At 47.6% G+C, this 27126-nt stretch overlaps 7 protein-coding genes across 7 annotated transcripts; 4 read left to right on the top strand and 3 right to left on the bottom strand.

The window, feature by feature from the left end:
* Window positions 1–1177: 1177 nt before the first annotated feature.
* Window positions 1178–3939, top strand: JR316_0012983 (uncharacterized protein; the record flags this gene model as incomplete). Its single annotated transcript, XM_047898599.1, has 8 exons — window positions 1178–1254; window positions 1312–1336; window positions 1387–1941; window positions 2003–2074; window positions 2124–2207; window positions 2265–3015; window positions 3080–3261; window positions 3319–3939. 8 exons carry the CDS (start codon window positions 1178–1180, stop codon window positions 3937–3939), a joined length of 2367 nt encoding a protein of 788 aa, XP_047742147.1.
* Window positions 3940–4472: 533 nt separating this feature from the next.
* Window positions 4473–6322, bottom strand: JR316_0012982 (uncharacterized protein; the record flags this gene model as incomplete). Its single annotated transcript, XM_047898598.1, has 5 exons — window positions 4473–4722; window positions 4784–5173; window positions 5425–5598; window positions 5659–6177; window positions 6237–6322. 5 exons carry the CDS (start codon window positions 6320–6322, stop codon window positions 4473–4475), a joined length of 1419 nt encoding a protein of 472 aa, XP_047742146.1.
* Window positions 6323–7994: 1672 nt separating this feature from the next.
* JR316_0012981 (uncharacterized protein) lies at window positions 7995–9770 on the top strand (the record flags this gene model as incomplete). The annotated part of the gene is made up of 11 exons (XM_047898597.1): window positions 7995–8142; window positions 8213–8232; window positions 8322–8336; window positions 8395–8439; window positions 8616–8775; window positions 8914–8982; window positions 9038–9045; window positions 9145–9169; window positions 9222–9450; window positions 9502–9550; window positions 9612–9770. The coding sequence occupies 11 exons, from the start codon at window positions 7995–7997 to the stop codon at window positions 9768–9770; spliced, it is 927 nt and encodes a 308-aa protein (XP_047742145.1).
* Window positions 9771–10979: 1209 nt separating this feature from the next.
* On the top strand, window positions 10980–11662 carry JR316_0012980 (uncharacterized protein; the record flags this gene model as incomplete). Its single annotated transcript, XM_047898596.1, has 3 exons — window positions 10980–11073; window positions 11180–11361; window positions 11435–11662. The coding sequence occupies 3 exons, from the start codon at window positions 10980–10982 to the stop codon at window positions 11660–11662; spliced, it is 504 nt and encodes a 167-aa protein (XP_047742144.1).
* A 1993-nt stretch (window positions 11663–13655) lies between these two features.
* Window positions 13656–16278, top strand: JR316_0012979 (uncharacterized protein; the record flags this gene model as incomplete). The annotated part of the gene is made up of 6 exons (XM_047898595.1): window positions 13656–14141; window positions 14204–14275; window positions 14326–14409; window positions 14468–15176; window positions 15241–15422; window positions 15481–16278. 6 exons carry the CDS (start codon window positions 13656–13658, stop codon window positions 16276–16278), a joined length of 2331 nt encoding a protein of 776 aa, XP_047742143.1.
* A 1050-nt stretch (window positions 16279–17328) lies between these two features.
* JR316_0012978 (Peroxisomal biogenesis factor 3) lies at window positions 17329–22270 on the bottom strand (the record flags this gene model as incomplete). The annotated part of the gene is made up of 8 exons (XM_047898594.1): window positions 17329–17409; window positions 17850–18909; window positions 19013–19123; window positions 19292–19931; window positions 20044–20236; window positions 20492–21192; window positions 21570–21853; window positions 22002–22270. The coding sequence occupies 8 exons, from the start codon at window positions 22268–22270 to the stop codon at window positions 17329–17331; spliced, it is 3339 nt and encodes a 1112-aa protein (XP_047742142.1).
* Window positions 22271–24799: 2529 nt separating this feature from the next.
* JR316_0012977 (Ribosome biogenesis protein YTM1) lies at window positions 24800–26902 on the bottom strand (the record flags this gene model as incomplete). The annotated part of the gene is made up of 4 exons (XM_047898593.1): window positions 24800–25261; window positions 25335–26103; window positions 26246–26352; window positions 26588–26902. 4 exons carry the CDS (start codon window positions 26900–26902, stop codon window positions 24800–24802), a joined length of 1653 nt encoding a protein of 550 aa, XP_047742141.1.
* Window positions 26903–27126: the final 224 nt, after the last annotated feature.

Here is a 27126-nt window from a genome sequence, read left to right as displayed (position 1 = left end):
CTATCGTCTTATTCGAGTTGGTCTTACTGTTCCTCTCTGTGCTGAGAGGGATACAACACTATAGGTCCCAGGCAGATATTGCATGGGCGTTTAACTCAAGCCGCCATTCATTGGCGTACATTTTATTCCGCGACAGCATCACCTTCCCGTTTATGTGAGTCGTCTTACATCCGATTCAAAGGATTTGTATCTGAAATTTAGATTACAGAACGCTGGCTGTCCTACTCGGAGCATTATTTGCTTTGCGTAATTCGCCTGTAAGCCATCCTATCATATGTTGTGCTTGAGCCTTGAGCCCAATCAACTGATGCGCTGGATGATGCACCATTATTAGATTATAGGTGGACAGATTGCGTTTACGATTCTCACATTCTGGCCAGCAATTGCGGGGCCCCGCTTGATTCTCAACTTACGGGAAGCGTACTATAAACCATTCGATGAGGAGGTAAACCGCGTGCCAGATAACTTTCTACTAGATGGACTAGATGATTGAGAAGAATGTAAACATTTCACGCTCTGTATCCCTTTCAATGCAGCCTGGGCCCTTTGCATTCAAAATATAATGAGTTTCTTTACGAATTTTTTTTTTCGATCATAGATCCAGATTCTATCATGGTGCAATGAACTTGATATTGCGAGAACAAATTGTGTCGATGTCGAGACTCGAGAGCCGAGTCGATCTGGGTAGTTTCGAGTCTCCAATTTGATAACGTCCTGATAAACAGAACTCGAGGCTGGGAGCCTGAGTCAGATGCAGGCCGACTTCCCCACCTTCAAGGTCAAGTTGTCCGCTCGTCCAAAAGTGCTTGCAAGCTCAATGCATAGCTGTCATGATCAGAAATAGATACGGCGTACCACACAGCAATCGAGAACCAGATTGGGATTCTACGAACGGACTAAGGGCTCTGTCTGAGACGGACGGTGGAAGCTGAAAGCAAGAAGCATTATTGAAGCGTTTGCACAAAGTGTCCATGTCAATGCCAACAAAATCATGTTGGCCAGATTAGGAGGTTGCCCATGTGGGTTTGAATCGTGGGAACTTTTGAACACCGTCCCGTGAACGCCAACCAACACGACTTGACCTTCGCGTTGTAGGTGCCTCTTCGGTGCCCAGGTTCTGTAAAGGTATATAATGTGAGCTTAGTCCCAAATTCTATGTTCTTACCCATACTCACTGATGAGTTCTTCTCGTCCTTCCACCCCACCCAACCCGGTACCTTCTACTACTAATGCCACTGTTGATGTCGCTTTGCCGTAAGGGTGCTGCACTTTTTTGGATTATCGCTCTACTGACACAGCGCAGACCTTCAGTTGCTCCTACCGATCAGAAACGCAAGTGAGTCTTTTGTGATTACTCATACATATATTTGTCTATCTCTTTCTTAGCCTATTACACCTCGCAAGACCGTAACTGGAGGAGGAACGAGTAAAGTTACACAGCATTGCACTGTCATGGCTTACGAGATGGATGGAGAATTTGTCACCTGCGGAATTGACGACTTTATGTCGCATTATTTCGCTTTTGTGCCCGACACAAACAATGTGATGAGATGCATACAGAGGCATCTGATTCCATCGGGCGTCGCCTACATGGACAAATCTAAGCTTGTACTCTCAAAGTTCCCCGACACCCCTACTATTGACAAGGCCGTACCAGGCAAGAAAAACGAAATGGAAGTTTTTGCACCGCTGGTCAATATTGCCAACAACATTGGCAAGTATGCTTACCAGTACCAGCCTGGCCTCGCAGGGCCGACCCCCATACGCAATAAGTTCAAGTACCGAAACGTCCCATGCTCGTCCATCAGCTTCGACATACTTGGATTGAACCACAAAGTCGGCGCGTGTTTCACATCCGATCAAGCTAATTTCTTGAGTACCTGGGGAACAGCTGTATCTATTGAACAAAAGGTCAAGGTCAACAATGAACAACGACTCGATGTAAGTCTGTTTCTCTAAACTATTAACTGAATACAATGTATTAACTCCCACAACTCTGTAGAATATGGAAAAGGTGCTTTCCGCCAATGTTCAGGTCATGAACGACGATGTCCGGCGCATGTTTACATTTGGAGTACGTCTCAATATATTTTCATGCATTATCTGTTCTCATTCGAATGTAGATGACTTTTGACGCAGACCAGGTAGTTCTCTGGTATCATTGTCGATCCCATTCCGCGGTTTCTCAATCATTCAGCTTCGTCGAGGTATATATTCATACTTTTTCCTACCAAAAGCTGAACGATGAACGAAAAACTCCACAGGAGCCTGAAAAACTTGTTAAAATCTTTATGTTTTTCCTCTTCGCAACTGAAGAGCAGCTGGGATATGATCCAATGGTGGAACGCCAAGGCGATGGCCAATACATCTTCCAGATCTGCCATTCCAACCCAAACTCTAACGCTGCAGATAATTCTCGATTCTATCGCACTGTGAAGATGCTCTCCGGCTATCGCTCCAACAATATTACGGGCCGAATGCCTCGAGTATGGACCGTTGAACGGTACAATCCAACTACTGGAAATGTAATTCCGGGTGACTTGCAGGTTCTGAAGGATGTCTGGATTGACCATACTGCTCAAACGGAACGACAAATTCAAGAGGCGATGTTCGAAGCGATCAATAAATTTGGCGACGACAAACCACCTGAACATCCTGACCTCAAAATGATCTGGGAGATGCGAAGGGAACTTATTCGATCTCGAGACTATCAACGACTTTTCCTCACTATCGAAGATGATTATGACGGTAGACAGTCAAAAGTAATCGCCCCAGGGTCCCGCCGCATATGGGGTCTGTTTGACCCTATAAGGACGTTTTACCAATCGTCAGGAACAAATTCTAGGCATGATACGGGGCAGATTCGCGCAATTCATACATACAATAAGCCCAATATAGAGCGACATTATGTGCCCAAGAAGCAGTATCGGGTTGTATTTAAGGAGATTTGTCTTCCCATAGGATCATTGCCAACGCTTGGAGATGCGATGGATGTAATTCAGGACATTCATATCGGTCAGTATCTATCAATTGCCACGGTCTACAGAACAGTACTTATTTTACTGTCTTTTGACTACAGCGCTGCAACTAATGTACTGTGCTGGTTGGGTTCACCGAGATATCAGCGACGGCAATATCCTAGCCTGCAAAACAGAAGGATCTGATTCGCAACCTTTAAAGATTTGGCAGGCAAAGCTCATCGACCTTGAATATGCGACGCCGTTCCAGCGTCCTGACGAGGCTGCTGCTGATCCGAAGACTGTAAGCGTTTAACCAATACTAAGATTCGGTTTTGCAAATCTGATATCTTGCTACCAGGGAACACCGTATTTTATGCCTGTTGAAATTCTTCGTAAGAGATACCTTTTTAATCAAGGACTTGACTTTCTCCAATTACAAGGTCATTACGAGGTTGTTAGCACCGTCGTTGACAGTGGCCGCCTTGCTGCAGAACATCGCTTCGTCATTCATAACTACCAACACGATTTAGAGTCGGTGTGGTGGCTCATCCTTTATCTCATAGTTTCTCGCGTCTTTATTCAATCCGACGAATACTGGGATGGTCGTATTCTCGACAAAGAAGAAGCCGAGCGGTGGATATCCGGCGTCTTTCAAAACTCCCTTGAGTTGGCGGATGATCGAGAGAGCGCCTTCTCCTTTTATGGGTCCATCGAACGCCAAATTATGCGCTTCACGCCGAATCATCTTAAAGATCTGGTCCAACGTCTCCAACGAAACCAAACAGTTTTACTGTCGTCTTATGTCAACCGCGAGCGGAGGGAACAAATATACGATCACGCCTCATACGCGCAAGCTCATATTGACTTTGGTCTTTTCCTTGAATCCGTTCAGATTTCGGAGCCTAAGACCTGGCGTCAATATGTGCTCCATTTACCAGAACCTTCTCCATCCACTCAAATTGAAGCTCCAGCTATGTAGCTCCAGAAACCCGGCTCCGCAGCCCTCGACACATGCGACAATTCCTCCCAGGGAGTATTTGTTTCGCCCCTCTAAAGTTAAGACTAAACGAGGATCTGAAGAAAATCCCAACCGTGGTGCAGGAGGATCCAATAAAGGTAATAAGAGATCTCGCAATGGTCTCTGAAATTTAATTCAACGACTTTCCTCTCGACTTGGATTTCGAGGTAGATATCGCAGTAGACATTAAGCCACTTATTTGCAACTTGTTTTCTTCACTCGGTCTTTCCTTCCCGGCTTTTTACTGTGTACATATCTAACACATTTTTTTCTGCATCTATATCCACATTATTGTCTTTAGTAGTTTTTCAAGCTCTCGTATCTCAGATACAAATATACTATCATCTCGTTACCAGCATGTGAACAAGCCAACTTAACAAAGCAACACTTGAGCAACACCCAGAGAAAATGTGCGGTGTAAACAACCCAGCGTCAAGCTTCAAGCTTCAAGCTTCATCGGATATATGTACACTAACACTATAGTTTCTGGCGATTTAGTTTCTTGACACAATGAAAACTGAACCAAATTCGTTATACGCCGGCCCTATGTTCAAGCGATCCCTATCTGTCTCGGTTCCAAACCTCTTCGCCACATCCGTATCCCAAGTCAGAGTGGGATCTGGTCGTCCATACAGGCTTTGCACTACCACCAAAGGATTTTGAATATACAATGCCGCCAGTTCTACATAATCCATATTCCACGTAGCGATGATAACTCTCACCGTAATCCACAAGGTTTGGCAGCTTTAAATGATAAAAGGGTCTTCAGTGACTTTACGACACATGTTACAGCCAATGTACGTACGAGAACAAGAGTAAAGCAGCGATGAAGAGTGCGAGAGGTATCACTTGTAAATTCGAACCGACTGCTGTATTTTCAGATTCAATCCTGATAACGTCTTTGGGTTGGTATATGATTGCTCCTCGAGCCAGCATCTGCCGCGAGAGTTCGTTAGAGTACGCTTGCTCATAAGTCGTACTAGCTTCCAAGCCCGCTCCGTTGACGGCTGTTGATATGAGGGTTTCACCGTTATAAAACCCGGCGATCATCATGTACCGTGTGTCCGATACAGAAATAGGGCTGGTACTTTGTTGCAGAAAGCGGGTCGACGTATATGTATAGGTGATATCCAACGCAGTAACATTACAAAATATGACGTTCCATGCTCCGTTATTGCCGTGCGCAAACCAGCCCCTAAATCATAGGGAAGACGTCAGAGAATGGTAGATTGCTGGATGCATGTCTGCACAAACGTATTTCCAACAACTATTTCTGATCAGTATATCGCACGAAGAAATATAGAACGCAATACCTACATATATCCGTTGGTTGATCGAAATTTATATACGCAAATGAAATGGCCACTTCACCCGTCGTAAAAGGACTTGTAAAAATAAAGCTATATGAGTCCCACGACCAAAGAAACGGGTTTCGGATAAACATACTTGGATGGAATTCCGGTAGCAGAGGTGCATAACCCTTGATTATCTATCGGACACAAGCCAGAAACCCCCGTTGAGTTTACATACTTGATTCCAGCATCCGCGCAGTTTAGGTTCAACTTTGCCTGAGGACCGTATCCCAATACCCCGTCTTTGAATATACAGTACTTCGTAATCCTTAGATCCCAAACTGATGAGATCTTGAATCTTACAATTAATCGATCAAAGGAAACGTACGAAGTACATTGAGATTTAACCCCCAGAGTCCGTGAGGTATATGTGATGTTCGGGGGCAAAGTTTGAGGCACTAATATGGCAGTCTGGTCATCAGTGAAAACAACTCGGTGGAGGCTCGAGGTATTAGAGATGACTCTGAGCCCCTCAGAAAGAGTAATTCCAGTGCCAGCGCTCCCGGTGCCGATTATTCCACATGTAGAATCATTGCGGGCGGTAGCTATTTGGCACATTGTTGCGTTGATCTCACGACCGAAGTTAGAAGGTGTCGATGAAGTATATGGAGACATTGATGTGATAAGCACACTTGTGCTGCTGGCATGAAGCCAAGCATCGGCCCCAGAAGCGACGTATGAAATGACCAAGAGCGAACCTAGAGCGAAGATTGACTGTCGAAGAATAGGTGCAGGTGCAACGCGATCAACGGAATTCTTCATCGCAGGTTTGATTACTAGATATTTCATAGAAGAGAATAAAGATCCAATGTTGGCACCACTACAGATAGACATTAAAAGACCTAGCCTGAAAGTAGTCATAAGTCCAGTCGCCGGGTTAGATTGCAAAATCAAGTGCAGACTTACTGCATTGGAGTGGGTCTATTGCGCCCACCATTTTGCCCGCTGGAGCGTAGCCATTTTACAGACAGAAGGTACGACAATAGCCCCATGATGATTGGAGTGGACACCGGAGCTATTTGAGACGTTACCTGTGTTATAGTCAGCACCTTGCCGAGGGGTGCTGTACTAATGACGGATCGACGCGAAATTTGGCACTGGTGTAAAGCGCACAGATAAGATAACAGTATTGCGGTCATGCCGAAGATGCTGGCGATGATGAATGACGCCGCCATACAGGTTCTGAGGGACACTCCTTTGCGAGAAGGACGCGTTTGATGCTGGAATTGCATCTCGTATGCGCTGGAACGATGCTCCGGACCATTCAAGGTCGTCTCCTTGGCAGTAGGAGATACACTTGGATGTAAATAAGAATCCATGGGGTTGTACAGAGTAGGATAATGGATGGGTGTTCCTTGAAAACCATTCTTCAAGCGCTGTGAGCCATTTTATTGTATGGGACCAGCTGCGAGTGTGGCTGAACCGTTTTAAGCATATTAAGGGCATAAAATGACATTGACTGCTGTATGCGTACTGTAAAACCGTTGACAGTGTCAATCCAAGGTCCAGGACTCTCCAGCGGCGAATAGTTTTCGACCTCGATTCGGTTTCAAGCGGACGCGTCAATGTTCGTCGAACATGTCGGAATAGTCATGACAGGTAGAGTATCCCACTCCAAGGTAAGGTACATTGGAAGCTGTGCTATGTTCGTAATTGGTTCGTAATGAGGAAACCCCACGGGCAACGGACTCAGGAGACATCGGTGCGGTGTCAAATTTTTAACAGAGATTATATTGATTAGTAATCGAGTCTAGACATAGCGCAAAATTCTCACGATCAGCCAGCCAGCCACCACCGACTGCCTTGACCTCGCTTCAACTTGTAACTGTAGTACTTGAGTAGTACTTATTGGTAGTTTCGGCTGGTCCTTTTTGGTTTATATTCCAAAATCAAGTATTATCTTTGCCATCACCCATCGAGCTAGTATAGCGCGTGGTTTTACTGGGTAAGTGGCTTGTATAACTATTAGTATAAGTGACAAATATATGGATTGATTTCTTCAGCTCAGAGTTTTGCCCCGCAACAACCGCGAATCATGAACTTGCTATGGTACCAGAGTGTTTCATGTCTCTGACGCACATATATGCGTTATATTCTTTCATAATGGAGCGCTTATATGAGTCTTATCCACTGCGTTGCGATAATGCAATCCCAGAGTACGTTATTCTTCCATTCAACCTGTTAAATTCTATACCGTATCAGTTTTTTCTCCTAGAAGAATTTTGCGATCATGCGACAGCCTATATGCGTGATTTAGGCCCACTTTCGTCGGCGAAATGTACTCAACGTCTGTTGAACTCTCCGAAAGCTTTGTGAGCCCTCTCAGTCGGCTCCCGTACATTGGCACCCTAATCGCGTTCCCACTCCTAAACAGCTCGATACATTTTTTTTTTGCAATTCGGCCTGTTCAATTTAGCGTGCATACACGGACGCCGTTCTTCGATTCTACGTAAAAGCACATCACCGTCGGCTAGTCGCAAACCTCGCCTTCACGTTATCCTCCAGGGTTGAGCACCAGATTGCCGACTCCTATATTAATAGGATACCACAAACGAAATGGTGCCGTCGGTATCCCCCACTCGTACGACGCGCCTGTTGATGCCTTCAGCAGCGCCTGCGGGTTGACTCTTCTCCTTCCATCCCTCGTGACTACAACCTTGGAAGATGGATAGCAAGACGACGACGTTGCTGTTGCGAAGCCAGGCGCACGGGTATGTGGCAGGTACGTCAGTAGTCTCGTATGCCAAGGTCAGCTCTGAGCGCCAGGTGACACATTCAGCGGCAACCTTAACCTGTCATCTTTATGAACAAAGTACGTCTCTTCTGTCCTCGAAGTTGTGCGCTGGAGTTAAGTTTATCATAAACTGTTTTTTCTACACCAGTTGCCACATTTTCGGACGAGGTTCGTTTTTCAACTCCATTGGCCGCGTGAAAAAGCGCTTGACTAGGCGGGCACTTGTGATATTAAAATTCTGGACGTCTCATCAATAGGTAGACCTAATTTGGGTAAGTTTTCAAGCTGTCTCTCAGGTGCTATGCAGCGCTGATATGATGCGGACTTTAGAGACGCAAAGCCGGTTGGAATATCCCTAAAGTTCTTTTTGTGATTGTAAGCAATCGCTCTGTAAGGTTTGGTTTCAATTGGCTGACGTACGGCATCTCCCACTAGACTCGTTATATGGGCCTTTGTAATCAAATGTGAGAGACAGACAGCCTTCTCTGCTATCATCGACTGAAAGAGCCGCTCTTGTTATAAGATATTGCTTCTACGCATTTGGTATGCAGCAAAAGACTGTTCCTCAAAAGAAGTGTCTCATTATTAACGTCGCACAAAGCTATTTCGGGACATTCATTATACTCAGTAAAGGTACAAACTTTTCAATATTTTATGTCTACTTTGATGTACTTATTCAGTTGTTCATTCACTTCCCTCCGGCGGACAGAGGTGAGCTTTGTTCTGCCAAGAACAAAAACTACGCTTCTTTAGCAATTTTGACCTAACATGTACATTCCATTTTGCGCAGCTGTAAGGCCGAGTTTGTACATCTGTTTGACCATTGAACGAATCATCCCCGTTCAACAGGCGGTAAATCGGAACTCTTTTTTGATGCGGAAACATACATTGCAGTCATTCCTTTCGTTTCCATGCACGGTATTTTTAAGACATTTCTTTTGGTTTGGTTCCTGCGCTAATGTTTTGTTTGAAGGTATCATGGTATGCCGCATATTGTGCATGTATCATCATAGTCGGAAAATTGTCGTTTTTCTGGCAACTAGTTGTGTTCTTGAAATGATCATACTCTTCGTGGTAAAGATAATATATGACGTGTCAGCCAATAGTAAGTAAGTCTACATGCTCGCTCTTAAGGAAACTAATAAGACTTTTTTCAGATGTGCCGGATCCCATCCCTGGTATTCACATATGCATCACATCCCCGGGGTATAATTATCTTTACGCCGAAACCATCCCAATAATTGCACTTGAACTAACTCTACTGTGCTTGACCATTTCGCGAGGATTTCACTTTTACCAAGCACAGAGGAGGATATCGTGGTCATTCCGGGGTCGTCGCTCACTCGCTAGTATTCTATTTCGGGACAGTATCATGATCCCGTTCGTGTACGTCTTTTCTCTTGTCTCAACCATTAATTTCTCATTTTATTTTGCTAGAACTCTGGTGATACTATTCGCGTGCCTCGTTCTCCTGCTACGCGCGCCCGTAAGTACGATTTACATTTCAAGTACTCTGCGGAAGACTTAAGGCGCTCTTCCATTGCTAGTTCGGCCCGATCTTTCAAATTGTTTACCTCATCTGCGTATTCTGGCCTGGAATTGCTGGACCACGACTCATCCTCAACCTACGGCAGGCATACTACGCACCATTTAAGGACGAGTGTCACAGAGCTGATTTGGACACCGAAGACTCGGATTGTTTGTAGAAATCGTACTTTTAGTAAGGATCGTAATGTTTTCGTTGCTTTCGGGATACCCACATCATGTTGGTCGGCTTGTTTTCCTTTGCATATACCCCCTACCTCACTACCTACTTCGTTTCAGTGGCATACTTAACAATGTTCTATTTTGACTATATTTGCAATCGTTTTCGCAATGGTAGAGGTTACGGCGCCTACAAGAGCGTTTAGGGGTGCGAATTACATAACTCCGGCTTCATCGAAACCATAGCCGAACCGCCGGGAATTTTCACATCGCCCGAACTTCTTGCGTCGTCCAGCAACGTCCAGCGTTCACCTTGAACTTAGAACCTATTCGAATTTCCGTGCAAGCCAACAACGTTTTACCTTCGGTATGTGCAGATAACGCTTGACATTGCTCTAAGCTTCTATGAGATACACATGTTGATTTTCCCTTCAGCCGTCAGCGATCCAATAAACGCCACCAATGATATCCACTGATACGCATCGCATTTCTCAATCATTTCCCAACTCCTCTAAATTGCATCATGATCACCGTTGATCTTTTCTGTCGAACAGACCTGGAAATTACATACACCCCAATCCTCCCCTTCACTTTTTTACAAGGTTGAAACCCTTGGCGTATCACTGTTTCTACGCCTCCGTTCCCTGTTCCCCTTTCCCCAGAGACGCCTTTCACGAGTTCAACAGCACAATGCTGATACCATATGGAGCACGCTCCTCCGCGAGCGACGCGGCATGAGGCTTCTATGCTGGGTCTGCTATGGTTCTGGACGTTCTTGGCCATGGTCATTCTGCCTGTAAGAGAGGTCTCCCAACTTTGCATCTTACTCCTCGTTTGCGTGAGAGCACTGTCACTCCGCCATCAAACAAGGATTTTTCTGACCAGAACTCGGCACCGTTTGGCTGGAGTGTGGTGTGGACTGTATGGGTGTGTTGGCCATCGGTGAAATCGCAATCTTTCCCATCATCAAGAACCAAGACGGGACTTCTGATCAGGTACCGTATGGATGCTATAAGGGTACACCCACACACACCCTGGGTTTATATAAATCTGTTTATATCTCAGTCCCACCCATCGCGTCCTATCGTGAGCACCCCCGAGGTCGGTCATATAAAGTGCGAGCAGCGTGTTGAATATTTTTTGCGTTGCTTTTATCCTTTTTCCCATCGCCTTCGTCAAACGCTTCGCTGCTATTCCTCGCTGTTGATATCATGCGTTTCTCCACTCTCGTGGCCACTGTTGCTGTTGCAGCGTCCACGACGGGCGTCCACGCCAACCTCCTTGCGCGGCAGAGCAACTATCCAAGTGCGTATTCTTTCTGTCCTTTCCCGTGCGCTCTGTGTCTAACGTCTACCTCCACTCCCACCACCGCCTCTGCACCGACCAATCTATTCCGTGCACCACTACGTAGCCTGCGCCCTGCCATGCGTCGCGAACCCCGACCTGGGCGACTGCGTCACCGTGACAGATACCCACTGCCTCTGCACGAACAAGGCATTTGTGAGCAGCACGACGACGTGCATACAAAATGCGTGCTCCGGCCAGGACCTCGATGATGCGCTAGCGTTCTCGCGGAGCTTGTGCCTTAAAGTTGTGCGTGCTACCCGCTTTGCTTGTTTTTCTTGTTCTTGAATGCTGATGATGCTGGTTTTGGTGTTGATTGCAGGGTGTTACGCTGACTTCGACGTTTGCGTCCGAGACGAGCACCGCGCCTTCTTCGTCGTCCACGTCCGGCAGTTCTTCCTCCTCCTCATCTTCCTCCTCGTCGGCGTCGACCAGCGCATCCGGCGCAAACTCCTCGCCCAGCTCCGCCGCGCTCTCCTCGCACGGCGCAAACGCCAACACCCTGTTCGGCCTGTTCGCTGCAGGTCTCACCGCGCTCCTTGCCCTATGAGCTCGAACTTGAACTTGAATATGGACGTGAAATTAGAGTTGTCGGTGGTGACGGCGTTGCGGTGTTGACGTTAGAGTTGTAGCGCGTTCGGTGTGTTCGCGTCTTATCGGTCGGTCCTGTGATTCAAGCTCCCTCACATTCATTTTCTCGGTCTCGGTCCCGGTATCTATTCGCCAAATAACCCCTTCGTAACTTATCGTATTCGTGCCGTGTCGTGTCGTGTTACATCATGATGTGCCTCGTCTTCCGCCCTCGAGTATCCGGCGTCCGCTTGTCGTGTATCGTGTACCATGCATGATCATGATGGTTACATTCCACTTTTCAAAAAGAATTCACATCGTTTCCGGACACGCCGACTTCACCTTATCCGTATCTCATATCCCGCACCCGTATCCGTATCTTTATACGTATCGTTATCCATATTCGTATTCGTTTCTGTTTCCTTATCCTTACCTACCATCCCGTCGCCCTCCTCACTTCCCTATAGCACCACATCACACCGCCTGAACTCACCACACCATATCATTCTTTCCTCTCCAGATCACAACCTACCCTTGATTGTGATTCTTTGGCTTTTGCTCCTTTGCGATCTCTATTTCTCTTTGTTCCTTTTCGTTTTTTCATTTCGCTCCCGCTGCGTTTGTGTTCGCAATCGCGTTGTACATTCTAGGTCTAGTTCTATTTGGTATACCCAATGCTACATTGCTACTTCCCCCCTCTGTCGTTGAATATACATATATGTTCAGACAGACAACAACCTCTCGTCCGAAGTTCGAACACTCTCCCAATCTAAGTTAACTTGGAGAAAGAAAAGAAGGCAGGAAGCATTTTATAAAAAGTGAAATAAACTTTCTCAGCATACCCACGCACGCCGTGAAAAGCGTGGTTGCATCCCCATTTCCCATATCCATATTGGAAAACCCACGTCTCCAGCTCCAGGTTAAATGAACGATTCTCTGTCCGATTTGGCATAAATATATGTATTATCTGAACGCCTGTCCTGTCAGTCCTGAATCCCACGTTAACGGTCAACGGTCAATGTTAAGTTTTAATATTTAAAGACCAATGCCAATGTTCCAGACATATCAAAACTTCAAGACTACAAGACTTTCCTATGCCAGTATTCACCGTCAATTCAGACTGGATATAGTTCACAGATATATATCATCTTTTCTCGTCGGCAAGAGTGGAGAAACTAAGCACTAAATGACGCCTGGTAAATGGGAAGGGAAACGATACAATTGAAATTGATTGTCCATGGCGCCAATACCCAGCGAGGAGGCAAAGTTAGCCGCCGTTCAGATCACTCCAGGTCAAAACTTGAACGGAGATAGTAAAACAATGGAAATCACAATAAGTAGAAGAAGTAGGTACCCTTCCACAAGCGAAGTTTGGGGATCGAGATAGGTCACAAATATGAGCTCTATAGAGCTTCGTAGGCTCAGATATACACTCTTTGGAGGTTTAAGAGACCAATCGCGGTCGGCGGTGGTGGGGGAAAAAGCTGGTTGAATTTGGAGAGCAAGTCGACAACAATCATGAAAAATGGGAACACGTGAGGTTGAACGACCACGTGCTCACATCCCATCAAATAAGCTATTCTCACGGTGTGAGGCACGTCTCGCTTAACGCAAACCAACTGGGAGCCTTCACGTTGGTGGTAGGTGCACTCCTGGGTGCTCCAGGTCCTGTATATCATTGTGAGCCGAGTTTTACATTTTTTCAACTTGATTCACACTAACCAATGAGTTGTTCTCGTCCTTCTACCACACCCGGTGCCTTCTCCTACTAATACGAAAGTTTATCACGTCGCTTTGCCGTAAGGGCACTCTATTTCTTGATTATTACACGACACATACTTTCAGCTTTCTTTCCGTCGGCGACGCGAGTGAGTTTTTCGTAACTCCCCATGATTTGTATATATTTCTGACTCTTTTCAGTCCCTCATTGGCACCTCGCACGACATAACTGGATACGCAGTTTGTGCCCTGCCATGGCTTACGAAATGGACGGAGAGTTTGCTACTTGCAGCATCGACGACTTTATGTCGCATTACTTTGCTTTTGTGCCAGACAAAAACAACGTTACGAGATGCATACAGAAGCATCTGATTCCATCGGGCGTGGCATCCATGAACAAATCTCAACTTGTACTTTCTGAGTTCACCGACACCCATTTTATTGCCAACGACATCCTAGGCAAGAAAAATGAAATGGAAGTGTATGCACCGCTGGCCAGTATCGCTAAACACATTGGAAACTATGTGTACCAGCGCCAGCCTGGCCTCGCAGGGCCGACCCCCATACGCAATAAATTCAACTACCGAAGTGTCCTACAGTCCTCTATCAGCTCTGGTACAAATGAATCGAATCAAGTGGATGCATGTTTCGCATTCAATCAAGATAATTCCTTCAGTGCCTGGGGAACGGCTGTACCCATTGAACAAAAAGTCAACGTCAACAATGAACAACGACTGGATGTAAGTATATTTTCTCCAAGCTATTAGCTGAACCCACTGACTCAAGCCTCACAATTCTGTAGAATATGGAAAAAGTGCTGTACGCCAATGTTCAGATCATGAACGACGATGTCCGACGCATGTTTGCATATGGAGTGCGTCTCAATATATTTTCGTGCATTATCCAATTCTCACTCGGATGTAGATGACTTTTAACGCAGACCAGGTAGTGCTCTGGTATCATTGTCGGTCCCACTCCGCGGTTTCTCAACCATTCAGCTTCGTCAAGGTAAACATTCACACTTTTTCCCCACCAAAGGCTGAACGCTGAACATCAAACCCCACAGGATCCAGAAAGACTTGTCCAAATCTTTATGTTTTTTCTCTTCGCAACTGAAGAGCAGCTGGGATACGATCCAATGGTGCAACGCCAAGTCGACGGCCAATACATCTTTCGAATTCGCCATTCCAACCCAACCTCGAACGTTGCAGACGATTCTCGTTTCTACCGCACTGTGACGATACTCTCTGGCTATCGCTTCAACAAGATCTCTCGGCGAATGCCTCGAGTATGGACCGTTGAGCGATACAATCCAACAACCGGAAAAGCAATGCCTGGCGCCCTGCAAGTCCTGAAGGATGTCTGGCTCAACCATAATGCCCAATCGGAACGGCAAATTCAAGAGGCAATTTTCGAATCGATCAATAAATTCGGCGACGAGAAGGCGCCTGAGCATCCTGACCTCAAAATCATCTGGGAGGAGCGAAGGGAGCTTATTCGATCCCGAGACTATCAACGACTTTTCCTCACTATCGCAGACGACTATGACGGCGAACGGTCAAAGGTAATCGCACCTGAATCGCGCCGCATACAAGGCCTTTTCGACCCTATAAGAATTTATGACCAAGCAAATCATGCACGGAGAAAATCAGATGTTGAGCAATATTACGTGCCGAGGAAGCAGTATCGCGTTGTGTTTGAGGAGATTTGTCTGCCCATAGGATCATTGCCAACGCTTGGAGATGCGATGGATGTTATTCAGGACATTCATATCGGTCAGTATTTATCAAATGACCACAGTCTACAGGCAAACACTTATTTTTTGGCTTTTGATTACAGCGCTGCAACTTATGTACTGTGCTGGTTGGGTTCACCGAGATATCAGCGACGGCAATATCCTAGCCTGCAAAAAAGAAGGCTCTGATTCGCAACCTTCAAAGATTTGGCAGGCAAAGCTCACGGACCTTGAGTATGCGAGGCCGTTCCAACGTCCTGACGAAGCTGCTGCTGATCCGAAAACTGTGAGCATTTCAAGTAATACTAAGATCCGGCCTTACAAATCTAATATCTTGCTACCAGGGCACGCCCTTTTTCATGCCTATCGAGATTTTCAAGCAAGAATACTTTTATAGGAAAGGACTAGAGCAACCCGAAGATGATGTTGATTATATTGCCTCCAGAGGCAGACGCCGTGCTGTAAAAGCTGCAAAAAATGACATTGTCACTCATAACTTCCAACACGATTTAGAGTCGGTGTGGTGGCTCATTCTCTATCTCATAGTCTCTCGCGTCTTTATTCAACCCCTCGAATACTGGGAAGGTCGTCGCATTCTTGACGTAGGAAAAGCCGAGCGGTGGATATCCAGCGTCTTTCAAAATCTGCTCCTTTTGTCGGCAGAGCGAAAGAGATGCTTCGATCTTGATAGCACCATCGAACAACAAATCATGGGCTTCACGCCCAATCATCTGGAAGGTCTCGTCGAAAGTCTAGAACTGAGCCAAACAGCTTTAATGTCTTTTTATCTTACCCGCGAGCGGAAGGAACAAATATACAATCACGCCTCGTACGCCAGAGCTCATATCAACTTTGGTGAATTTCTTGAATCCGTTCAAACTCTGGAGCCTAAGACATGGCGCCAATATGTACTCCCTCTCCCTGACCCTATCATATCCACTCAAACCGACACCCCAGCCGACGCAGCTCCGGAAACCTCGGCTCCACAGCCCTCGACACATGCGACAATTCCTCCGAGGGAGTATTTGTTCCGCCCCTCTAAAGTTAAGGCTAAACGTAAACGAGGATCTGAAGAAAATCCCAACCGTGGTGCAGGAGGAGCCAATAAAGGTGCTAATAAGAGATCTCGCAATGGTGTCTGAGATTTAATTCAACGACTTTCCTGAGTCTCGACTTGAAGTTCAAGGTAGATTAATATCGCAGTGGCATGTAATGCCTCTGCCCAAGTTGTTCTTCTTCTTCCCCCACGAGTCTGTCCTCCCCAGTCTTGTACATATCTAGCACATTTCTGCGCTGCATGTATCCCCCACGATTGTCTTTAGTGGCTTTTCAAGCTTTCATATTTTTGATACACATATCTGTTAAAATCCACCGCACGTGTCTCCCCCTTTATCATCTCATTTTGTAGTATACACAAACGGCCATTGTAACGCAGCATAGTATATAGGCCGTACAGTAGTTACTCTACACCTCAGTCCAACTATTCGTGACTGAGGTGAGATCCTTTTCTTCTCATATTCACACATTTACTTACTGTACCATAGTGGCATTAACCATATCTACTTAGGTACAGTTATTAATATAGTCCAACTATTCGTGACTGAGTGGCATTAACCATATCTACTTAGGTCTGGATTTCTACAATATCCTGTCATCTCACTACTAGCATGTGAACAAACGAACTTTAAGGCTTAACAAAGCGCGACCCGTGACGGTTCAATGTTTAACGTTCAACGTTCAAGTTTAAATTCTCGAAGAATAAAAGAAATCAAAACCCAACGAAAACCCACCGAATACCCAACGAAAACCCAACGACAACGAAAATGAAAACGAAAGCGAAAACGAAAAGATAAATTATAATTATGATCTCGGATTAACCACCACCCTCTCCTTTCTCTTCTCTTCTCGTCTCCTTTCTTCCCTCCTCAGCTCTCCTCACCTCACTTTTGAACCAAAACTAAACCTAGTCCTAAAACTAAAAGAACCTAAAATTATAACTGAAAAATTGAAAAAACTGAAAAACTGAAAAACTGAAGCAATCAACAAAAACGCCCATTACACACGACGACATTCTTCCGTCTGATATTAACCCTTCCCAGTAACTTTTTTTCACTATTCAATCCCAATCCCAATCACACCACCCCAAACATCCAACATCACAACCTCAAACCCCAAACCTCAACCCTCAACCATCAAATATCCACAAACCGCTCTTCAAACCTCCCAAACACGATCGCAGAAAGACACTCGACTTGGCGCATGTTGAGGATTTTCTGTGTGTCGTATCGGTGTCGTATCGGTGTTGTATCGGTTATTGGTATCGGTATCGTTGTTGTATCGGTTATCGGTAGTGGTATGGTATCGTGTCGCATAGTATCGCGCAGAAGTATCGTATCGCGTCGTATCGCGTCGCGTAGAATGCGAGAGAGGAAAAGACGGAAAGACGGAAAGAAGGAAAGGGAAAGGGGAGGGGAGGAAATCGTTAGTAAATCAATCGGAAAACCATAGAAATTGAAAACAGAGAGAGAGAGAGAAATAAAGAAGAAATATAAACGCGAGAAGAGAAAAAAAAAAGAGAGAGAGAGAATATAAGAGAATAGGAGAGAATATGAAGAACGGGAGAGAGAAAATAGGACAGAATATGAAGAACAAGAGAGAGGAGAGAGAAAGAAAGAAAGAGAGAAAAAAAACAAAAAAGAGAGAAAAAACTCACATCAACCAACTCATTAGGCAACCCCTCCATCGCAACCTGGCTCCATCTCGCAAGGGCAGGTAACATCCCCGCAAGTCTTACCCTCTCCTCTTCCTCTCCCTCTCCTTCCTTATCCCCTCCCTTTCCCTTCCCCTCTCCACCTTTGTCCCCTCCCTTATCCCCACTTCCACCACCACCAACACCACCAGCACCACCACCCGCACCTCCACCACCACCCGCACCACCCCGCCCAAACACCCCCCCACTTCCCATCAACACCCGCACCGCCTCATCCACACACGCCTCAAACACAACCCCGAAATCCGCACTCGCCAATATCCCCCTCGTCTCCTCCACGAGCGCCGCGAACGCGGGTGGGTCCAGCACGGGTGTGTATGTGTGTGGTGGTGGTGGTGGAGGGGGGAGGTATGTGTGTTGGAGGGGTTGGGTTTGGTTGGTTAGGGTTGGGTGCGAGGGGTGGAAGGAAGAGGAAGGGGTAGGGTGCGAGGGGTGCGAGGGGTGGGTAGGGTGGAATGATGAGGATGGGTGGACGGAGGAGGATGGATGAGGCTGATAACTCGACACAGCAACCGCAGGCGAATCCACAAACACGTGCGAAAGCTGCGACGACGAGAGCGACGTCGACACCGTCGTCGCTGCGTCCGAGAGCTTCCTGTCCCTCCCATACCCCTTTTCATCCCCATACCCCTTTTCATCCCCATACCCATCCCTGCCCCTGCCCACCTCACTGCCCACCTCCTCATCCTCCCGCTCGCGCAGTACAACCCGCCTCCCAAACCTCGCCTCGTACTCGCCGTCCACATCAATATGCTTCCCGAGCGGATCTTCAAAGGGCGAGGCGTCGTAGCCTTCTCCTTCTCCGTCTCCTTCTCCTTCTCTTTCTCCGTGCCCGTGCCCTCTGTCGGCGATGTCAAATTCGATTTCAGCGCGGCTTGGGGGATAAGGCGACAATGAGGACGATGTACGCTCCAACGCGGGTGCGGGTGCGGGTGTAAAGCCCCCCTGGAGCAGCACGTGGTGGATCGTCTCGGGCGTAGGCGGGAGGAGCGATGAGACGAAGCTGTATAAGAGAGAGAGAGAGAAGAAAAGAAATGAAAGAAAGATAATGACGTCAGTAACCTCGAAAAAAATAGCAAAACCTAAAAATAGCCAAAAACGCGTACCTCGACTTTTTCTCGTTTCCTTCAAATGTGATCTCATATTCGACGCGTCTACGCACGTCCGCGATAAGGCGGTGCAGGTCCGCTGCTGAGAGCTTCGTTTTAAGCGAGACGCTGTGTGGGTTTAGGTCAGTGTCAGTGATCAGATTTGTCTTGGACATTCAAAGAGAAAAAAAAAGCAAAGAAAAAAAGTAGGCATCCAAAGAAAAAAAGAGGCATCCAAAGAGAAAACAAAGAAAAAAGAAAACAAAGAAAAAAGAGAGTAAAAAAAACACAACATACCCATCAAACACCTCCTCAACACCCCTCCTCACACGCTCAGCCACATCCTTCCAGCCAACATGCAACAACCACCAGCTAAGCGTCAGATACTTGCTCTCTGCCTCTTCTGATATCTCGTCTGTCCAAATTTGCGGGGGTTTGGGGTGATTTTTCGATGTCGATTTAGCTTTGGATTTGGATTTCGCTTTGGATTGGATTCTGTGTTGGGATTTGGCGTTCGCTCGGGACTTGGATACGGGGTTGATTTTAGACTGAAAAGACGACGAAGCGCGCGCGCGCGCGCCCCATCCGAACCCCCATCCATCCTCCTCCTCCTCCTCGCTTCCTTCCCCATCCTCCTCCTCCTCATCCTCATCATCAAAAACACCACTCTCCAACTGCCTCAAAAGCTTCTCAAACCCTTCTTCCCCTCCTCCCCCACCAAAAACACCCCCCAACCCACTCGCCCCCAAAATCCCACCCAGCACCAACCCCACAACTCCCGGAACCATCCCCTCCACCCTCTCCCTCCTCGCCTCCTCCCTCTCCAGCGCGCGAATCGCACATACATACCTCGCGCGTGCGAGGAGTGTCAGTTGGGTTGTGGTGAGTAGGCAGAGGAGCGTGGTTGTGTAGAGCGATGTGAGTGTTCTTGTTAGTGCTGTGTTTGTGTGTTTTGTTTGTTATTTTTTGGTGGAAGGAGAGAGAGAGAGAGGAGAGTTGGTTAGTTTGAGTGCATAGAGGTAGGGGAAGGGATGGTAAATGGGACGTACTCAGCATTTTAACTTCATTCCACAATTCAGCTTTACTCCTCACATCCACCTGCCCTCCTACTCCTTCTCCCGCTCCTACATTCGTTCTCATTCCTCCCGATCCTGATGTTCCCGCTCCCGCTCCCGCTCCAGCAACAGCAACAGCAAAAGCATCCGCATCAGTATTCGTATACACACTAATCACACTCTCCGCCTACAAATGCATACCACCCCCCCACACACAGTTTCTCAATCAGACAAAATTCCAACCAATAATCGGAATCGGAAGCAAAAGTAAAGGACGCACCATCCCGATCCCAGAAACAGAGCTCAAAGCAGGCGATCGCGCTCTTCCACCTGCACCGGCGTGTTCCGAACCCACACCCACACCCTCACCCTCACCCTCACCCTCACCCTCACCCTCACCCTCACCTGAACGCGAACCTTCAACGACCCAACTCCGACTCACAGACCCGCTCTCCGACACAAACGACGACGATATCGATATCTCCGCTGTATCCCTGTCCGTCTCCGTTTCTCTTGTATCCCTCGTATCGTGCGAGACGGAGATAGACTCCGACTCCGTCCCCGAAAGCGAAAGCGAAAGGGACGGCGAGTGCGAGGACACAGGCGACCCGCGGTACGAAGACGACGCCGAATGCACATTCGACTGCGATCGCGACAACGACGACGCGGCGGCGGCGCGCGGCACGAACACAGGCGCGCGCGGCGAGAGTGTGAACTGTCCGGGCGCTTGTGCTTGTGCTGGTGCGGGTGAAGACGTGCGTGAGGCGTTTGACGAGCCTGTTGATGAGGCTGGAGCCGAGCCTGTTGTGGATGTTGTGGTGGATGTGGATGTTGTGGTGGATGGTGCAGAGGTGGAAGTGGAAGGGTATGGTGCAGGACCAGGCGGGTACACATTCCTCTCATTCCTCTCTTTCGCTTGTGCTTGTGCTTGTGCTGTCCCATTCCCATTCTGATTCTGATTCTGATCCACGTTCTGATTCCCCAACACCTGCTGGTGCTCCCTACCTGCCATCCCACCCGCTCCCGCCCCCGCCCGCCCGCGCGACCGCGCCTGCAACTCCCGCGTCACCCCATCCACATCCATCGCACACATAACCTGCTCCGACAGCGTCGGGAGCAGCGCGAGGATGGTGTATGCGGTGTCTTCGTGTGTTTGGGTGAACCGCGTGCGGAGGCTTGTAGGTCGTTGCGAATTTGCGAGTTAATTAGTGTAGGGAAAGGGGGGAAAGGAAAGAGGTGTTAGTTGTGTTTGGAAAATTAGAGATAGAGATAGAGATAGAGATAGAGATAGAGTAGAAAAGGAGATAGAGAAGAATAAAATGGGATGCGATGAAATGAATAAATGGGATGAAGGAGCAAAGTCCATCGAATCCAATCCAATCATGCTTCCTATCCATCTCCTACTCCTACTAGTATATCTCGTGGCTAGTGCTCGTTGTCGTATGGCCAATATGATCCAGCGCAAAGGTGAAGGCGAGGATACACCCCTAACGAACAAGAACCAGAACAAAAACAAAAACCGTTCTCGTTCTCGTGCTCGTGCTCGTGTTCGTATTCGTGCAAAGTACCCTGCAAGATCAATGCATGGAATAGATCCTCCGACACTGGAATCTGTCCACACCAGAGACACGAGATACGAGATACGAAACACGAAACACGCGATACGAAACACGCGATACGCAGCCGTGCAGCCGCCCGCTGCTCCTGAGCTGAACTGCGGTTTCGAGATTTCGAGGTCTGAGGTCTCGAAGCACGCTCGGAAATTTCAGAACTCCAAAACGACTCGGAAAACACTCCGAAAAGACTCCAACCAAAAAGGTACACCTCCAAACCTCCAAAACCTCCAATACCCACAAAAACCAAAAACCAAAAACCAAAAACCCAAAACCGAAAAAAAAAACAAGAGAGCCAAAAAAAACCAAGAACAAAAAAAAAAAAAAAGAAACACTCACACATCTCTCGCCCGTTCCTCGCCCTCCATCTTCTCCCTAACCTCCTCAAGCCGCGCGCGCATGAACCCGCGCGCGGCGTAGAGCCCGCCGAGGATGGTGGTTGTTTTGAGGGCGGAGGTGGTGAATGTGCGGAGGAGGGATTGGGATTGATTTTGGGTTGGTGTTGGTAGTTGGATTTGCGTTGGGGGTTTGATATGTGTTAGTGGTTGTGGGAGAGAGAGAGGGGGGAGGAGGGGGAGGAGGGGTGGATCTGATGGCGGAGAGGGCATTTTTGGTGTGTGCGGTGGTGGTGGTATTCGAGCCTGTGTCGTGTCGATATCTTCTATCTTCTATCTTCTGCGCTCTTCACTTTACTTTACACTTTACACTCTAGTAGAAGAAAGAGACAAGACACGCTCGTGAGTCGTCGCAATCAAACGCTCGTCCAGATATGATGTATGAGAATTAGTCCAGTGTATCTCAACACCCTAACAAACTCGAAAAGTGCTCGAACGTCGTGTCGAATATCGAGGTTGGAGGTTGGAGGTTGGAGAAAAGACACAGCAGTCGAAAAGCCAGAAAGCAAGAAAGCCAGACGGAAGAAAGACACGAGCCCCACCCGGCAAGGGGATTCGGGAATCGGCGATAGAGTGCAAAGGGCAATGTCACATGTTTTTCACTCTACAAACTAATTAATTAATTGGGTAATACTTAAATAAAAAGAAATAAGGTATTACATAATATGGAATATGGGGTTAGCTAACGCGTCGATTCCGCTCGTCACCGTCACCGTCCGTGTTGCACTTGATTCGAATCCTTTCCTCATTCCTCACCACCCGACACGGATAGAATTATATTATAAAATGGTGCGTGTTGGACTTGTGCAGGTTGGGTTGGATTTGCATTTGTAGCTGATGGATTCTACGAACGGAATCTACAAACGAATGTAACGAATTTACAAACGAACGAACGAAACGAAACGAAACGAAATCTGCGAACTCAATCTACGAACGACCGACACTATTCCCATCGACTCACTCACTCACTCAATCACGAAACGAAATCGACTCCCACACCAAACGAAACGGAATCCACCAACTCACGGAAATCCACCAACTCACGGAACGGCAAAAACACAGGGAGGAGGCGCACGATACCCGTACCCGAAATACGTCTGGTCACCCGCTGGTGCGTTTTCTCTATCCTATCATCCCTACCCACAACAAACACTAACCACCACCCCCTTCCACAAACAGGAGGCTGGTGGGTCCGCCCCTCAAACTGGGCGTCCAACACTGTCGTCGCGTCCCTCGGGATCACCGCTGTCGTAGCTGTTGTCTGGAGCGCGAGTGCGAAGCTCGAGGTGCGTTTTATGTTTTGTGTTTTATGGTTTATGTTTTACGTTTTCTGTCGTTTTGCTTTTCTTTTTTTTGTCGTTTGCTTTTCTTTTTTTGTCGCTGTGTTCGGTTTGCTTATATCGCGCCTTTCCTTTCTGTCTTCGCTTCGCCTCGTCTCGTCTCGCACACTCGCTCCAACACCAACACCAACACCAACTTTGATACATCATACACCATACACCATACAAACCATTTTCCCACCTACCATCCACAACACCAACACACAACCCAACCCAACCCAAAACCCAACTCAACACCAACACAACACAAAATACCAACACAACAGAAACGCACCGCCGAACCAACCCGCTGGATCCCCTCCATGCTCGTACGTCCTTCTTCCCATCTTCCCATCTTCTTCTTCTATCTATGTGTTCGCTGGTTCTCGTTGCTGATTTTTTTTTTTTGCATTTGTGTTTTTTGTGTCTGTGTTTCTTTGTGTTTTGTGCTTGGCTTCCTCGTTATTCGTTATTCCACATCCCGCTTTCCTTACTCTTTACTCCGCTCCGAATACCCAACCCCCCCACCCACTTACACATTTACACACTCACACAACCCCCTCGCCTCGCCTCGCCCTCGCCCTCGCCCTCGCCCTAAACTCTCCACATACCGCCCCGTACCCCAACGTAACACAACCGCCCCTCAACCCAACCCCAACCCTACGCTACGCTACCCAACCGCAGTGGGCCAAAGAGTTCACCGACAAAGAAACAGCCGGCTCAAAGTCGACGACGCACTAAACACAACACAGCACAGCACTCCCCTCCCCTCTCTCTGCTCGCCGATCCTCGAATGCGAACGGAATCTGTATCCATTCGCACATATGTACATGTACATGGACTCCGTCGTTATGTCGTTATGTCAATGTGCTGCTCGTGGCCGTCACACCTCCTTTTCACCTCGTACCTTCCGCATCGTAAATCGTACACTTCATCATATAGAGAATAAACGAACGAAAAGCTTCACCAAAAAAAAGAAAAAAAAAAGGTTGAGAGAAAGGAAGCATTACGAAAAAAAAGTTCAAAAGGAACAAAAGGAACAAAAGGAAAAGAGAGGAAGACAGGAAGTAGAAAAAAAGTAGAATTGGGTACATGCGCGGCGCGCCTTTGATTGAATTCTCCGGATCTCGATTTACGCTCAGGTCAGGTCAGGTGTGAAGCTGAAGTGTAAAAGAACGAAAGAAAGAAAGAAAGAAAAGGATCTCTCACCGGTGTAACATTCTATACCTTACAACTTACAACTCACACTGTCACATAAGAAAAGGTCAAGAAAAAGACAAGAAAAAGAAAAAAACGACAAAAACGACCGAAAAATCGCGCATACATCCACCTATCCAACCTATCTACTTAATTATCCACATACGCCTCACAATTAACCACACTAAAATACTTTTTTATTCCCCCTCCCCACACTAACCGCACACTAGACACGTCCACCCACACCCCCATCCTCCCCAACCCTCCACACCTCGACCCCAAACTCACCCGCAACACCCACAAGCCCACGCGCCCAATCCACACTCAACACCTTCCTCCCTTTGCCCTTGCCCTCTTCGCCGACTTTAAACGACGCCACGGCGCCCTTGACACTCCGCACATCCCAAACCCTCACAACCCCATCATACGCGCCCGTTATCGCCTGATACCCACTCCCACTCCCACTCCCACTACCACTTGATGCTACGCACGAGGGCGTTGAAGGGTGAACGAAGGTCGCTGTAGCCGCGGAGGACAGCGCGGATGTGGAGGAGGAGGAGGAGGGCAATCGGAGATCGTACATGCACATCGTTCTATCCGTCGATACGGCAAGGACGGACGAGAGCGGCGAGGAAGGTGCTGCGTGTGAGAGGGGGCTGAGATCGAGGAATGGTTTTTCAGATGCGTTCTAATGTTTTTTTTTAAAGAAAAAAACTATGTTAGATTGATTTCCAGAAAGAAAAAATAAAGACAATACGCACGATAGTCGCAATACAAAGACCATACTCGACATCCCACGTACGCACCGTCGAGTCAAACCCACAGCTCACAGCTTTCTCACTCCCCTCACCTTCCTCAAGACCCAAAAACAGCGCCTTCGAAACTCTCCCAACATGGCTCTTCAAAACATTAGCCGGCGCCTTCCTCTTTCCCCTCCCCCCATCCATCCCCCCATCCCCATCCCCCTCCCCCCTTTCCCCATCCCCATCTCCTGCGCCACCAGCACCAGCACCAACCCTCCGCCTCTTCCGATCCCGACCATCCACCCCACCAAACACCGGCACAGGCACATCCACCTCATCCCTCGCAACCCTCTCCCCATCCCACGCCCACACACCCACAAGCCCGTCCCACCCCGCCGTAATAAGCCGCGTGCCCCGCGCGTTCGCAGAGACGGACGCGATGGGCGCTGTGTGCAGGTACAGCGTTGCTAGTGACTGTGCTTTTCCATTTCCATTTCCTTTTGCTGTGGCTTTCTCTTTCGCGTTGAGGTTGAAAGAGGAGGAGGGAGAAGGTAGTGTAACCCTTAGAATCTGCGCGCTCGCATCATGCGACGCCGTCGCGATCGTATACGTCTCCCCTTCCTCTCCCCCTCCCTCTCCCATGTTAGAGGAGGAGGGAGAGGGAGAGGGGAACGGCACGACGCACAGCGAAGTAACAGGCGCACTATGCACTGCGCGGTCAAACGCCAAATTATGCGCGTAGTCGAACGCGCGGAGGTGGCCGTCGTACGATGTCGTTAGGAATAACCTGCGTTTTGAGAATTGAGGAATGAGGATTTTAGTATGTACAATTTGGAATTTAGAATTTAGGAATTGAGAAGAGTTTGGAAGTTACAGAGCATAGCAAAGAAAACAAAACAAACCAAAGAAAAAAAAAAACACACACACACCCAGGGATATAACACGACACAGCAGACACCCAATCTTCATGTGGGAACTCGAACATTTTCTGCGGAGGCATTACAGACTCGATGTATTCGATCTCGAGCGTTTCTTCCTGTGTTGTTGTTTTTGTTGTTTTTTATGGCGTTTTTCATGGCGGGGCGTTTCGTGGGGTTTTTCGTGGTGTGTTTCGTGGTGTGCATGTGCATTGGGGTTGTAATTGGGATTGGAATTTTGGAGGAAGGAGAGAAGGAAAATAAAAAGGAAAAAGTCCGTTCGTCAGATATCCATTATTTTTTCTCTTAAAAAAAACACAAAAAAAAACAAAAACAAAAAAAAGAGACACCCACCTCACCAACCCCCTTCTCCTTACACCACTCCGCCAAACTGCCTCTCAGAATCTCGCCTCGCACTAAAAAGTCGAATGGGACAGGTCTCGCGCCACCACCAGCATTATCGTAATTACCACCACGGTCGAGCGCGAGCGCCTTGTTAACGAGCTGCGAGAGCTGATACCGTCTCCATCCCAGCGGGATCATGAATTTTTGCGAGGGGAGCGGGTACGGTGTGGATGTGGTGAATGTTACGGGTTGTTGGGCTTGTGTTTGCTGTTGGGATTGGGAGTGGGAGGGGTCATTGTTGTTGGTGGTGGTGGTAGACGCCATTGTGGTGTTAGGTTTTAGGTTTTAGGGCCTAGGTTATTGGTTTTTTGGTACGGGTAGATGGGTAGACGGGTAGAAAAGTAGATGGATAAAAGGGTTGGTAAACGAATCTGTTGTGCTCTATCGTTCTTGTTCTATCGTTCTATCGAGACTCGAGTCCGCGAGTGCCAAGGCCCAATTCTACTCTACTCTCTATATTTTGGAGAGAGAAAGAGTTTTTCTAGATG

This window comes from Psilocybe cubensis, chromosome 13 (genome assembly GCF_017499595.1).
Source record: "Psilocybe cubensis strain MGC-MH-2018 chromosome 13, whole genome shotgun sequence".
Taxonomy (NCBI): Eukaryota; Fungi; Basidiomycota; class Agaricomycetes; order Agaricales; family Agrocybaceae; genus Psilocybe; species Psilocybe cubensis.
This window is presented reverse-complemented; position numbering and strand designations above follow the sequence as displayed.